The 15000-nt window shown below is 36.6% G+C and overlaps 2 protein-coding genes across 7 annotated transcripts in view; one reads left to right on the top strand and one right to left on the bottom strand.

The window, feature by feature from the left end:
• The window catches only part of LOC135108420 (malonate--CoA ligase ACSF3, mitochondrial-like), a 47851-nt gene that overhangs the window by 22185 nt on the left and 10666 nt on the right, over window positions 1-15000 (bottom strand). Inside the window, exons 1-2 of one of the 2 annotated variants that reach the window (XM_064019375.1) lie at window positions 4454-4682; window positions 968-1201 (exon numbers count right to left, since the gene is read on the bottom strand). In XM_064019375.1, the coding sequence (XP_063875445.1) occupies window positions 968-1197 (230 nt within the window). In that variant the 5' untranslated portion in view covers window positions 1198-1201; window positions 4454-4682. Of the gene's footprint in view, window positions 1-967; window positions 1202-4453; window positions 4683-15000 lie in introns of those variants that run through there. The other variant, XM_064019374.1, reaches the window with a different exon arrangement.
• Window positions 4698-15000, top strand: part of LOC135108422 (zinc finger protein 26-like) — a 13064-nt gene continuing 2761 nt past the window's right edge. The window contains exons 1-2 of one of the 5 annotated variants that reach the window (XM_064019381.1): window positions 4698-4820; window positions 9501-12155. In XM_064019381.1, coding sequence (XP_063875451.1) covers window positions 9509-10582 — 1074 coding nt within the window. In that variant the 5' untranslated portion in view covers window positions 4698-4820; window positions 9501-9508 and the 3' untranslated portion in view covers window positions 10583-12155. Of the gene's footprint in view, window positions 4821-5194; window positions 5327-5372; window positions 5576-6466; window positions 6669-9500; window positions 12156-15000 lie in introns of those variants that run through there. The other 4 variants (XR_010272256.1, XM_064019380.1, XM_064019382.1 and 1 more) reach the window with 4 other exon arrangements.

Here is a 15000-nt window from a genome sequence, read left to right as displayed (position 1 = left end):
ACTTCACGTTTTTACCCCAATGAGATTGAAAACTGTGACATAGTTGAACAAACACTGCTTAACCCATGGATGTAAACAAAATTTGTCTTATTTGTTTAATTGTTGAGCTAAATAAAGAAATATAACTATTTCTCATGGAAAGTTGAGTTTCTTTCAAACTCAGTGAGGATATGTGTGGCACAACTGTTAACTGAACACAGGTCTTGTCAAAATTCTTTCTCTGAAGGGACTGTAGTTGTTTAACTGTATTTATTCCTTTACACAAGACAACCAAAGATGTTATTTCATTATCAGTAATGGATAGTTTAGTAGCCATTGGTGGGTGATATGGAAAATTATGCAACAATAACTTGCAGAAGTCAATTCAGGAATGTACACACAAAAAACATCTTATTACTCAACTGTCAAAACTATACTAAAACCATTAATGTGTGAGTGTATCTAAGGCCACCATCTATCTTGAGCTGTCAGATCAGATATTATCAGTGTTTCAGTGTTTCATTCTCCCATGCAGCTGGTTTAAACTAGTTGAATAGCGTGCAGATGCTGACACTTTTTCTTTTTTTTTCTTTTGTGGAAGCTGTATTTTACTCAGAGACATATTCCCAACTTGAATCCTTTATAGCAAGGCAGCTACTTTCGTGTCAGATCCAGGTCTATTGCCATCTATGTATAAGCTAATATTAAAATTTTCATGAAATTAAAAGTATTTTACTTTATTTTATTCAATAATAATACTAATATAACAGCAAGGCAACAATCTTTTTTATTGGATACTATATCAAATTGATGGTCTGTAGTTTGCTCATTCTCTGCTGCCAATAAAATGCAGATACAAGTTATTTTTTGTCAACATTTTGCAGACTGAATGTTAATACAAAGAGTCACCAATGTAGATTTCATGTTTTTACTCTAAGGGCATATGATGCCAAGGTGTGGAAAGCTGCAGACAGACACAGGCCATTACCTTAACCTATGAATCTGTTCATAGGTGTGTTCACCATGTTGGTCACTGAGGGCGATATTATCCTTGAACCTCTCAGCTTGTTTGAATACTGGCAGGATAGGGGTGGTGGTGGTGGTGGTGGTGGAAACCAGCGATCTCCTGAACCATTTGACAGAAGGTTGGCAGTGAGGTAGCAGATGGAGATAGTGGAGAGAATAGAGCTGTGTTCTTCTCACAACTACCCTCAACATTTTTCTGCGATAAAGGAACACTTAGATAAAAGAAATCCAAAAAATTTGCTAAATGCCTCTTTCCATACACAACTCTAAAAGCCTTTGAGTAAATGTCCATATAGATAAATTAATTATCAAATAATAATTATGTTATTTGCTCCCTGCCAACACACACATAAATAGAAAAATAAAAACCCAAGGTCAACTTAGTTTCTAGTGCCAAAGAAAGACTGTCAACTGCAAACAATTAATCCAACAGGAAAAGTACTAATTGATAACAGAAACCTAAAGGAGTCAACTTTTTTTTAACTATCATTGGTGGCTTACAATATCATTTTTGGATTAGTCATCATCAGATGCCAAAAAAAAATAAAATAAAGATGAGTCAATACAAGTTTTTTTTTTCTCTCTTTTTTATCTACTTTCTTTATTTAGTAATGTGCATGGCTGAAATGCCATGCTGTTGCTCTGAGCCAGCTATGCACTGGTTATATGCTCCTTCTATCCTTACTTCTCTCTCCTACACTGCAAATGACAAGTTAAACTCACTGACTTTTGTGGCCAGATTATCAACATCCTCCATTACTGAATTGCCATTATCAGTTATTACAGGATACAAGAGATAATATTTGTCAAATGCAATATACAGTCACCACATACAACCTACTGAATGAAGTAGGTTACTATATGTGACAGGAACTCATGTTCATCAGCTGGCATGGCACCAATATAGCAGCTCACCAGCAGAGAGCAGAATCATAATATTTTAAAGCATTTTTGGATCAATAAATTTTAGTTGGGGAAAGACATTGATAACAGTCAGAATATGTTTTTAGAAGCATAAATATTTGTCAGATGCAGACTACAGTCACCATATACAACCTGCTGAAGAGAATGAACATCACCAAATCGGAAACTATGGTCACCAAATGAGAATAGCAATAAATATATGCAAATTCATCAAATCCAAATGCCCAAATGTGAGACTACTGTAATTTCTTGCTTTCCCTCACATTAACTCAATAGTGGATGGCACTAACAGGGTCATACATATATAGAATACTTCTTGATGGTATCATGTTGCAAACACTGTAGTGGTTCACAGAACTCAAACAGCTCGTTTACTGTTACTGCCATTTTCACAACCAGTCCAGATAGTACAGAAGTATCCCTCCCTAGACTATAGTTGCCATAGACTAAGCTGATCTAGAAGCCACATCTCCAGTGATAAAGCCAACATTCATATGGATGACATTATGTAAATAATGAGCTTCTTTTCAGGCTTAAGTTCCCAAAAAATACCATGGCTGGTGAACTTGCAGTTGAAGTTCAAATCATGTAACAAAATCAGAGTTATAAAAGTGATACTTTTATAACCTGTATAGCACATTAAAATACAACTATATCACATAGAGTGTGATTTTCACAGACACTGTGATGAAATTCATCTTCATACAATCTTCTAGATAACCTTTCCCCCCTTCTTCAGTGACACTCAACTGTCCTCTTCTATAGTGAACATCCTCAGTCTCTCTTTTACTAATAATCTAAACTAAAAACTTCACATCTCATCTCTAACTAAAACAGCTTCTATGAAGTTAAGCATTCTGAGCTTCACATATATTGGGGTTCCACTCACACCATTCTTCTGGATAGGTTGGAATCAACCTTATCTTATCAACTCCTCTCTTCTAACTGACTGTCATCAGACTTTCTCTTCATCACAATATTGCAACTTTTGCTATCCTCTATTGCTATTTTCACACATTAAATGCTTTTCTGATCTTGTTAACTGCATGCTCCCCTTCCTCCTACATCCTCACTGCACAAGACATTCTACTTTTTCTCACCCATATTCTATCCATCTACTTCAGAGCCCCTCTTATGTAATACAGTAAACCCTCTATAAGTCAGCACAATAGGGACTCTAGCCTTTACAATTTATCCAGTTTCATGGCTTATCTGCCACCCCTCTTCCTTCCCCTTATTACAAAATAAAATAAAGGTGGCAGTTCATCCTTTCTCAACCAAGGCTTAGATGGTAAGAGTGATCAACAACTGGAATAGTCTGCCTGAGTCTGTAGTGTCAAGATGTTTAAGAACCAATGTGACTGACATACAATTGAACTTAAGAGAAGAGGCTATTTTTATGAACATTAGGTCCCTTGCCTCTTTGATTTTACTAAAGTAAGCATTCACTAAGGTAAGGATTAAGGGAAGGTTAGGTTGAGACCAGTGGAAAGAACAAAGATCCTTCATCATTACTTTAACCACCACTGCTCTGTCTCCACCTCAGACTGTCTGTAGATAAGAGGCAGTGCCTAGTATCAAGATTTCTGAGTCAAGACATCCAATGACAAATACAACCAATATGAGACAACAATGTGAAGCACACATGGGTGCAAATTTTTTAATCAAGTTTCAGTTAGATCATGTGGGTATAACAATGCTGAGCAGAGAAAAAGTGAGAATCACATTGACGCTGTCAGAATTATTAAACAAAAGCTGACAAAACTATGAAAAGGATTTTCATAGATTCAGTGACAAGTTAATAAAAGAAAATACCTAAGGATTTTCAAGATAAAGATATACATAAGGCTGATATAAGCAAGCACTCCCCAACAGACAGTTTTTTTCTAGTCTTCAAGTAAAACAATCACAAGTACTGTTACAATACAAAATAAATCTGAGAGGTATAAAAATAAACGACCATTTGAAACTGAATGGCTTTCTGTGATACCAAAAGAATTTTTTTCTTAAGCAAGCACAAATCTTACTAGACATGAGAGGAAATTTTGCCAACTGTTCACATGTTAGAACGGTTAATGCCTGATTAAGAATGAAAAAAAAAAAATAACTATATATATATATATATATATATATATATATATATATATATATATATATATATATATATATATATATATATATGCTTACTAGACATGAGAGGAAATTTTGCCAACTGTTAACTTGTTAGAACGGTTAATGACTGATTAAAAATGAAAAAAAAAAAAAATGCTGCTATGAATGATCCTTAAGAAATTATATTTTCTTCCTTTCGACTTGGACTTACACCAATATGAGCAGCTTTAGGAATGTGAACATTTGAAATTCACCTTCATGATAATCCGAGTACAATTAAAACATCGATTAACCAGAGTTGAAGATTAAAATAATATACATTTGTGTATGCGTATTGGTAGAAACACCAGCATGACAAGATACTGAACAAGCCAAGGGAAATTATGCCATGGATAAATTGTTATAAGCTCACCTATCAATCTAGGAGCTGCTCCTTTTGTTGCAGACTTCCCGAAGTATTACATAACATACGCTCCGCGACATTCTCCCTTATCTACGGGATGAATAAACTTAACAGCACGAAGCTTAACTGCTATATCTTCGTTGTTGGTTTTCCATGGTGCAAAATCGCCAACTTTCGTTAATAAAAGACGAGGTGAGGAGAAAACGAAATGTAGCGGCAGGCAACCTCCTCACGGCGGCGGCGCGGCGTCCACGTGTTGTTGTTGTTGTTGTTGTTGCTGGTGACATTCATCAGCTGACAGTCGTCCTCGTCCTCGTCCTCATCAGTCAGATGATCTTATCTGATTATTACATGATCCACACGGAACTTCTTAATAGTAAGGACTTATGAAAAAAAAATGTATATATATTGGAAGGACTATTAGGTTAGTTTTCCAAATGAGTAGTGACCTCTATGTAAAGATATAACTTTTCATTTGTAATATAAACAATAATCCTAGAAATACATTAAAGCGAAATGTTTTCCTGATATGAAAGCATGCAAATGTTTAAAGCTGAGGGGAAAATAACTTTATAAATTGATGTTGAGCGAGAAGCGGATTAATTATTGTGTTCAGCACATTTACTGAAGTATTATTGTGTCAGTGTGAGGTCTTGCATAACATTATAAACAGTATAAAGCGTTTCAGGTCTCAAAAAATAGGAATATACTGGTTCAGTATAAAATGAAAAAAAAAAGTTGCATCGCAAATAGTTATTGGCACTAGTGTTTTCATGAAGGAAATAACCTACACAAAAAAATATATAATTATTTTTACTCTGGTTGTTAATATCCTGCAGTGCCTCGTCCGATACGCAGGTCGGCAAGCGACAGGTTAGGAAGGTAGGCAACCAGTCCTTTTTCTGATTATCTTATTTACTCACGTATTTATTTACTGGCGACAGTCGATTGACTTCTGCTTGAAGTTGTGAGCATGATCAAATGTGCGATGCATCTTGCCATATTGCATCCCACCAAAGCGCAGACCCAGTGACATATGGCTGGCTTAGGTTAGGTCCGTCTTGCCTGTGAACCCCATTGACCAGGTGTGACCTAGCAGGTGTCTGGGTTACAATCGGACAGAATTCTTGGGTACGTTGAATGTGAACTTGATTATATGTATTGCGAACACTTCTTACACAAACAATTCCAAGAATAAAACTTGTAGGCGAAATTTGGAGGTCATTGTCCATTTCGCTCTTCACACTTCCATCCTTATTTACCTTTTTTTTTTTTATTATTGTTAGTGTGTGTGTGTGTGTGTGTGTGTGTGTGTGTGTGTGTGTGTGTGTGTTTCTTTATAACTATTGCCAAAAATCCATCGGTAAATATTTACTGTGCCAGTCCTTCCTTACGTTAAGATTTTACTTTTTTCTTGGTTGTTTTTACATGATTCACACGAATTTGAGGCTCATTTCTGTCGGAAATATCTTGTTTTATTATTCCCACCTCCTAGACCCACAGGCAGGGAGAATTGGAAAATGAAGGATTTCTGATAAGAATAAGGCCTAAATTGAATGAATCATAAAAACAACTCAGAAAAAAGTTAGATCAACAAGAAAGCGTTAAACCTAACCAAATCCAACTAACCTAAGCTAACCTAACTTAAACAAAACAAAACCTGACCGACCTAACCAAACAGCTTAACCTAACGTGGTGTTATTATATAAGTCCACCCATCTCACGAAAAAAAAAACATTGCAGTAAAGTACTTGAGTCACATATAACACAGTGGTGCACATCTTTACCGCTGCAAATTTTTTGTTCTTAAGATTTTTTTTTTTTTATCAAATTTATCATTTCCTCCACATACCTATGTTACCTCATGCCATGATGGTCTACAGGCACTGCAGTGTCAGGAGGAAGAGGGGGTAAAGGAGGGAAGGCAGTGTAGGGGAGGAAGTGGGGAGTAGAGGAGAGGATTTCATTAGTGCATGCATGCACTAATGCCTTGGCCAGTCAAAAAAATATTTGTAAAAAATCTGCCAATAGGAAGGCTGTATTCGGCAAGGCTGGAGGGAAGAACTTCATTTTGAATCAGTCTTGGAGATGGCTCAGTGCGGTGGCTATGAGTGCAATTATTTTGAGGCGATAAGAAACTTTCACAGCAATGACGAAGCTTAGCCACCTCCAGTTCTTCCCACTGAGGACTCCAGTGATGAGGAGGTACCAGAGCATCAGCAAGGTAGGTTAGGTTAGGTTTAGTTAAGCTCTTCTTTTTTCAGTGTCATGCATGAGGACAAAACTACATTTTTCTGGTAGATTTTTTTTTTTTTTTTTTTGGATGAATCTGCTTGTTTTCATTGCCAATCATTAGTGTATGTGTGTGTGGACGGGGGATTTATTAAAAAACATTGATTGTGGTGGAAACGATTACTAGATTCATTCAAAACACATCGAAATCTACCAGAAAAATGTTGTTTCATCTGGAAATGTTTGATGGGTGCACTTATATAAATTTATCCCTAACCTAACCTAGATAACAACCTAACCTAACCTAGTAATGTGCATATCTTATAGTTTTCATTATTGCTGGAGTCATTGGCTGGAGGTAAGGCAACTATGGCAGGCAGAGCCTGTGATTTCTTAGAAATTTCAATGAGGACATGTTATCATGTGGAGTAGGAGCACACCTCACACAGAGCTCAGCCATTGTATAACTGATATTTGAAATCTGCCTCCACACAGGGTTGCATTTGCACAGACACAGCCTGAGAGGTGATCGCACATGATTGGATATCAAATAATAAATCAAATGTGATTGGAGCATTCAATATTAGTGTTGAAGGAGGTTGGTAGGTGGTAGCAGTGTCAACTGTGAAGAGATGTGAGCTTAACAGGTCCACCATGACACCTCTTTTGCATAGGCCAAATAATAAATGAAAAATTCTTAGCTCAAATGGCTATAGAAGAAATGTCTTACAGAACTCTCAGTTATCATAAAAACTGGTAAAAAAAATTAAGTAAATGACTGGGTATAAACTCCAGTAATACTAATCTGTACCCTCTGCCCTAACAAGCTTGGGAAAATGTGGGAATGTGCGGTTTTGGGTGGCAACGCAAAAAAAGTGAAGTTTGAACTTTAAGAAAAGTCTACAAGAAGTCAAACCTAACCTTACCTAACCAAACCAACATAACATAAGGTAACATAACTCATTCACACTTACCTCCACTCACTGGAACTTAACCACTTAGCATACTTCATTTCACATGCTCATGAGTCCCTCAGACATTCCCCCATTCTCTCTCTCTCTCTCTCTCTCTCTCTCTCTCTCTCTCTCTCTCTCTCTCTCTCTCTCTCTCTCTCTCTCTCTCTCTCTCTCTCTCTCTCTCTCTCTCTCTCTCTCTCTCTCTCTCTCTCTCTCTCTGAAGGAAAAATCAATTATAAAATAAATTTCTTTAGAATTTCCCTATTTACCTTTGAAATTGTTTTCCTGTTTTCCTGTAGTTCTCAATATTTCCTTAAGCAAGGTTGATAGAAATTAGATTAATTAGATACTTGCAGTTAGTAATGAAGCCCATGTATCTTTATTGAGTGGGGGTAATTTGATAGAGCCATACAGGCTGTGGTGCCATAGGCTCTAGTGCCCCAAAGATGTATGTACTTTACTTTGATATACTAAGGATAATGGTTAAAAAATGTGAAGGAAATTCGTTGTTTTGCTCCTATTGTGCCTCCATAACACTTTGGGAAGTACTGTAGTAGAAAAGCAACTTATGAGGTGTCAATGGAGACAAAGCACCTCTTCCTCCCAGTTAGGTCATAATGTTTGCTTATTTTCCTAATAGCTCTTCATTATTACATGGCCAAGACAAAAAGCATGTTAGTTTGTTCTGCATTGCAGTTAAGATGATTTTAAGGAGCTAACCAGGGGATTGAAATTATGCATTTTCAATAGTTTTTAATTTGATCGTCATTCTAAACACATTAAAATGTTTAGAAAATGTTTTTCTTGATATAGATTCCATTAATGATTTAAAGCACTACCAAATTACCTATAATGTTATATGTATTGTTTTTTTTTTTCACAAAAAATTATTTTCACACAATTCTCAGTCTGTGTGAAGTGAAAAATAATATAAATCTGTCAGTCTAAACATATATATATATATATAGAGAGAGAGAGAGAGAGAGAGAGAGAGAGAGAGAGAGAGAGAGAGAGAGAGAGAGAGAGAGAGAGAGAGAGAGAGAGAGAGAGAGAGAGAGAGAGATAGGTCACAACAAACGTGGGAGTATGGCTCCACCAATGGCCTCCTTTATGCACTCAGCACAAAGATGGGTCTCTGACATGAAAACAGTAATCATTCTTTGGAAAATCAGAATAGTACCTCCTCAAGTCCTTCCCAATTGCATAAGACAAAAGGAAACATTTAGGGAGATCACAGCCAAGTCAGAAGCATGTTCACCACACCCACCTAAGCCAGTGCTCATGAGAACTCACTGGGAGTAATTATCATTTTGGCAGGTGTGCACTGCCTTCTCCTTCTTAGATATTAGATAGTTTCAAGAGGAGGTTGGATGAATTTGTGGATGAGAATGGCATATGGTAAGTTTTAAGTTCTCAGAAATGCCTTGTATAGGCCAGCTGGCCTTTTGCAGTCTCATATTTGCTGCTTATGTCTGCTGATTAGGTCAGTTTTAGGAAGGGGGATGGGTCTGTTGTGGTGTACATCAATTTTACTGTCAGGCAGATGAGAGACTGAGATATAACCAATGCAAATGATTTTCATGCATTGTGGGTAGTGAAGACCAGTCTTCTCCGTAGATGCCTTGAGGCTTAGATGTCACTTTGATCTTTTGTAAGGAAATACTTATAAGTGTGAGTATACACAATATGTGCAATAGAAAATGTAAATTGAAGGATATTTAAGTTACACTATCATTCTGTAAAATGAATTATGGAAATTTTTGTTTCCAGCAGATTGTATCTTTCTTTTTAAAAAGCCCATAAATTGCTGTGTAATGAGGGTGATAGCATTATATTGTATATTTAACATTTCTTTATTCTTGTTGCAGAGTGAAAGATGGTGTCACAAAAGTTTATGGATATTTTGTACCAGCAGCCAGACTACACAAACCCTGGTACAAGCAGTAGTTCTGCCACTACAGACAGTAATGAGCAAAACTCATTGCAAATCATAAAGAAAGATGATAGTCACATGATAATGGCCAGCACCAGCGATAACTTCATTATAGACAATAGTGTTCTGGAGCCATTAACAATTCTAAAGGAAGAAAATGAAGATATGAAAATGGAAGAAAATAAAGATATGAAAAAGGAAGAAAATATAAAAATAAAGGAAGAGAATGAAGATAATTATGATGATTTACATCTATTTGACACAGAAAACAAAAAAAAATGCACAAATGACCACATGTTAACATCATATAAGGCTACAGAAGATGATAATAAAAACTTACCCAGGCCTTGCATGTCTCCCTCATCCCATGTCAAAGATAAGGAAGGTCTCCGCCCTCCCAGCAAGCGAATTAGAAGAGAAAAAATTATATTTGATCCCTCAGAGACCTCCAACCATGTGCAAAGGAATCACAGAAGGAAAATACCATCTGAAATCAAGGATTTGTCTTGTATTTCAGGTAAAAGCAAACAATGTACTGAGATTCCAAAGGATGCAATAAATAAATACAAAGACCAAAGGGATCGAGACCTACATTGTGAATACTGTGGGAAATACATGCAAAGATTAGATTACTTACGGTTACATCTCATGAAGCACACAGGTGAGACTCCATATAAGTGCCCACATTGTAAGAATGCATATCGTGCACGTTGGCGTCTTAACCAGCACGTTCGCACCCACACCAGAAATCTGCCCTATCATTGCCCCTACTGCTGCTATCGAGGTAATAGATCTGACTACCTTACTTCTCACATAAATAGGATACACAAGAACCTGCGGAAAGAGGACAGTAAGAAGCCAAAGAAAAAGGAAATTGCTAATGATAATGAAGAAAGCAAAGTTGACACAATTAAAGAAGAAAAATTTTCAGAAAGTGAACTTGATGCAGTAATTAAAGAGGAAGAGGAATTCTCACTATCTTACTTCACACATGAAGAATGCACAAGCAACAGTTGATGAACGACTATAGAAAAAAAAAAGTTAATAATGTGTATAAAGAAAACAAGTTATGTTGATCTAGTGATAGAACCAAAAAGACATGACACTAAGCAGCAGTCTTTTTCTGCACGTCATACTGGAAATTGTCATGAATAAGAAAGGGTCATGAGATGAGGCTTTTGTAGAGACAAATATTCTTAATGTCATAAATTTACAAACAAGACATGCTGATAGCCTGTAAAATACTACAAAAGCCCGCAGGTTTCAGCATGCAAGAACTAATGCCTAAATGGCAAGCAACACAATAGTGCGCATATTGGTGGACCAATGAGCAATTTATATGTGTGTAAAAAGGATTCCTGCCTTGAATGAAATAGAAGTGTGGGAATCAGAACTACTCCATGGCAGTATTCCTTCCCCATTACAGACACAGTAGATGAAGGGTTTTCAGCCTTATCATAATGCTTAGATAAAGGCTTGTTTCCACTCCTATACATGCTGCAGACATGTTAAGGAAAGGCCGAATGAAGGGACTCAGAAAAGAGCTAGATATTGAAGTTTATTTTGATATGTGTACCAGTACAGAGCACCAGTTAAAATAGTACAGGACAGTTGGACACCTTTCATGTACAACCATAGCCATAACTAAATGCAGCAACCAAGTGGCTGAAGAATGCCCACGTGGTTCCTATCAGCCTTATCTTTTATCATGATTGCATCAAGGAACTGGGGGTGGGGGGTGGGATGGGACAGCTTCCAGCTGTGCAAAGGCATCATTCAAAACTCCTGTGTGCAACACCACAGGTGGAAGTCAACAATCTAACCCTGCAAAATAGAAGAGGAAATCATCAGAGCCTCCAAAAAGAAGAATTACAGTATAAATATCTGTTCATGCTGTTGGCCATGAACATGGAAGGGAAAAAAAAAAAAAACAAGGGCAGTCAGTGAGTGGAGATATTGTTTTTCCATCTTTAGCAATGTACAGTTCTAAAAATGTATTTGCAATTCTGCCAGTAACACCTTCATAAAGCAAAAGAATGAGTGTTTTTGTAGCTTTTGTTTCTTAATTTTAGTTTAAGAATTAAGGTAAATATGACAGTAAGAAAAGAAGAGTTTCTTTAAAACCCTGTCTGAGATAATAATCCTTACCAACACAACCATCACTAATGAATTAAAGAGTTCTTTTGTTTTTTTATAGGATCCAGAAATTATATGAATATCATTAAACTTCACATAGTAAGTTGTAAATAAATTGTGGCCACACAAGACACCACTTGGAAGACTATAATATCTGTAATTGGTGGCTAGAGATATTGAAATGCTGAGTTTAGCAAAAAAAAATCTTTTATATGTTGACAGTTTGGAGGAGTATAATATTTTTATTTCCAATATATCTGTTAAAATAGTGTTTTCAGATAATCTAAAATATTCAGTGAATGAGGAATTATTGCTGATGGATTTTGTCACCATATGTAACCTATTTTTATTTGAATTAACCTACTTGCTTCAAGGTCTCTTGTATATTATTATGGTGACAATCATTTTGAGATAAATGTATATTATTATCATGAAGAATAAATCAATGAATTAAGTCAAATTTGTGTTCATGTCAGTGAAATATGCTGTGTAGCAAAAGATAATATGAAAATGTATATGGGTATTTTATGCAGAAGTTACTTATACCCAGCCTAGAACATTAATTTCAAATGTAGGTAACTGACATCTAAGGTCCCTTTCACATGGCACTACCAGTCGATGCCACTGGTTACCACAGTCTTGAAAGGTTCAGGTAAATGCAAGCAAGAAGTAACTGCACACCACTGTTGGCAGCAGTTACCTGCCTGCACCACTGCAGTGGCCTCATATGAAAGGCTCCATTGCAAACTATGGGAGGTAACTGGTGGTGGTCACCAAGGGCATCGTGTGAAAGGGGCCTAAAGGCAGTGAATGTTTACTAAGGAATTTTTAAGAGTTCATTATGTCACTCATTTCTGTAGTGCATCTCACCTTATATAGTTTTGATTTCCTCTGTGTACCATCTTCATTGCCTCCTATACTGTATTGTATTGTTTTTCCCAGTTTTATCAGTTCCTTTCCTGCCTTTCTTGTTCTATCTACATTCTTCTCCCTCAAGTCCTTAGGTTTTCTTTCCTTTTTCCTTGTCTTGTAGCAGTACAGAGCATTTTATTTGCTGTTGTATGTGATTTCTTCCTATAGCTTTGTTCATAGTCCATGTTATGTTCTTTGTTACTTTTACACCTGTTTTCATAGCTGTTTCTTAAGTCCTTCAGTTTTCTTTTCTTTTCTTTTCTATCTGTTCTTTTAATCATTGTTGCAGTTTATGGAGTTGACTTGTTAGTTTCTACAACTTGTATTTTATTGTATGGAGGTGACCTGTCAGTTCTTATTGCGTTGTCTGGATTAGGGTTTTCAGTTCTTTGAAGTTCCTTTTGTTCTCTGCACTCTCTTAATTTTTAGTAATTTCACCTGCATGTTATTCTTTATGATGACTTGGCTGTTCATCTCCATGGCAAAAGTCTGATTCCTGACACCAGTCTTATGATCATGGGTTCTCTGTTGACATTGTTTGCCTGTGCTCAGTGTCTATCTCAAGGAGGCTCAAAGTAGGTGATAGAGAAAGGCTATATTGAAATTCATGGGTTTTCTCCATGATATCACTTTTATATAAGACTTTAACTGTCATTATTTTTAAGTTCATGTCTCCAACTCCTAAGTGTCCTTAGCTTGCCCTAAGCTCATCTCTGTTATTTAACTTTCAATCTTTCCATAGCTCAGTTCCAACCCACACCTATATAGATTGTTTCCACTTCCAGAAGCTTTAAGAAAGTAGCAGTATAATAACACTTGCAGCATCTTGAAAAAAAAAAAGTCACCTTTGGGAGAAACTCCACCTTTTCTGGAGAAGTAAAGGAAAGGGGCCACCTCACTTCAACCATACCAGAACCTCAATTACATAGCTTTTCACTTTCTAGTAAATTCTAATACCATCCTAATACCTCATGCATAACATTTACTTATATATTCATATATTTATAATATATCAGGGAGATAAGCCAAGGGCATACTAAAAAAAAAAACACTCACAATGCTGCTTCCAAAAAGAGATAGAAGAAGAACCAAAAGAGTCAGCCAATTTAGTTTTTGAGGTCTCTTTTGAAGTGATTCAAGTCAAGCAGGAGGAAATACAGAAATAGAGAGAGTTCCAAAGTTATCAGTAAAAGGAATGAAAGAGTAAAGATACTGGAGGAGAGAAGCACACAGTCTTGTACAGAAAGACTACAGGAGGAAAGACATGCAGTTAAAAAAGTTGAGAGCAAAAGTAACCATGAAGCAACATAGAATGTAGTAAGAGATGTAACATTATTAAAGTGACCAAGAGAATCAAGGTAGTCTCTTAGAGGAGAGGAGTCAATGAAATGAAAAGCTTTTGACTCGTCCCTGTTTGGGAAAGCTGCAAATTAAACATCCTCATATGTAAGACCAGTACTCCATTAATGGATGGATAAGGCCCTTGTTTGGAGTTAGGTGGGAGAAGGAAAAGTACTGGTGGAGACAAAACAGAACATCTAATTTCATGAAAGTTGTTTTTAGTAACAAATGAAATGTAAAATTTCCAGTTGAGATTATAATGATGCACAGTCCAGGTGTGTTCAGTGTAGACGATAGGGATAGATGACCGTCAGTAAAGAGGTGATAGTTGCCTGGAAGGTTGTGTCAGATGGAAAGACAAAGAAACTGTTTTAGGCATTAAACAACACAAGCTTTGCTCTGCCCAATTCTGAAATAATAAATTAGAAGTTAAGTGTTCTGTGGCTTCTCTGTAAGAACAGTTCAGTTATTTCAGAGTTAGGCATCTGACAAATGAAGAGTCATCAATGAAAGACTGCATAGGACAAGAAGTTAGAATGAGATCTATCTATACTATACTATATCTGGCCAGCAGTCCCACACAGGGTGCCCCAGATAAGGCACAGTACATTCACACACATATCATTCACAATCTTAGCCCCATCAGCCCCCAGTGGAAAGGGACAGTCTCATGGCCTGTCTGAGACCCACTTCTCTATCATGGACAGTGTAAAAACAAGCTGAACTGAACCAAGGTTTGCTAGTTTTGTGATTAGAGAAAGTATGTGGAAGGTAGGTCTCCATGCCAAAGACAGTCACTTCTTGTTACGTGCTCTGCACTAAAAGATGAAAGCAACTGTCATTCCAAGAAAAATGTGGATGGTACTATTTCAGATCATCCCAGATCTGTATATAATGCCAGCAGTTTTGCCACTTTGGTGGCTCTACAGGCAGTAATGGAGCAATAAGACGATACGGAAATAAGATTGTAACTGGAGAAGCTCAACAGAAAGAACAGATTGACAGAATAAAGTGAATGATTAAAGGTTAGGAAGAAAGCTTGAGAA

Source organism: Scylla paramamosain, chromosome 17 (genome assembly GCF_035594125.1).
Source record: "Scylla paramamosain isolate STU-SP2022 chromosome 17, ASM3559412v1, whole genome shotgun sequence".
In the NCBI taxonomy this organism is placed as follows: domain Eukaryota; kingdom Metazoa; phylum Arthropoda; class Malacostraca; order Decapoda; family Portunidae; genus Scylla; species Scylla paramamosain.
Note: the sequence above shows the minus strand (reverse complement) of the source record. Positions and strands in the feature narration are given on the sequence as shown.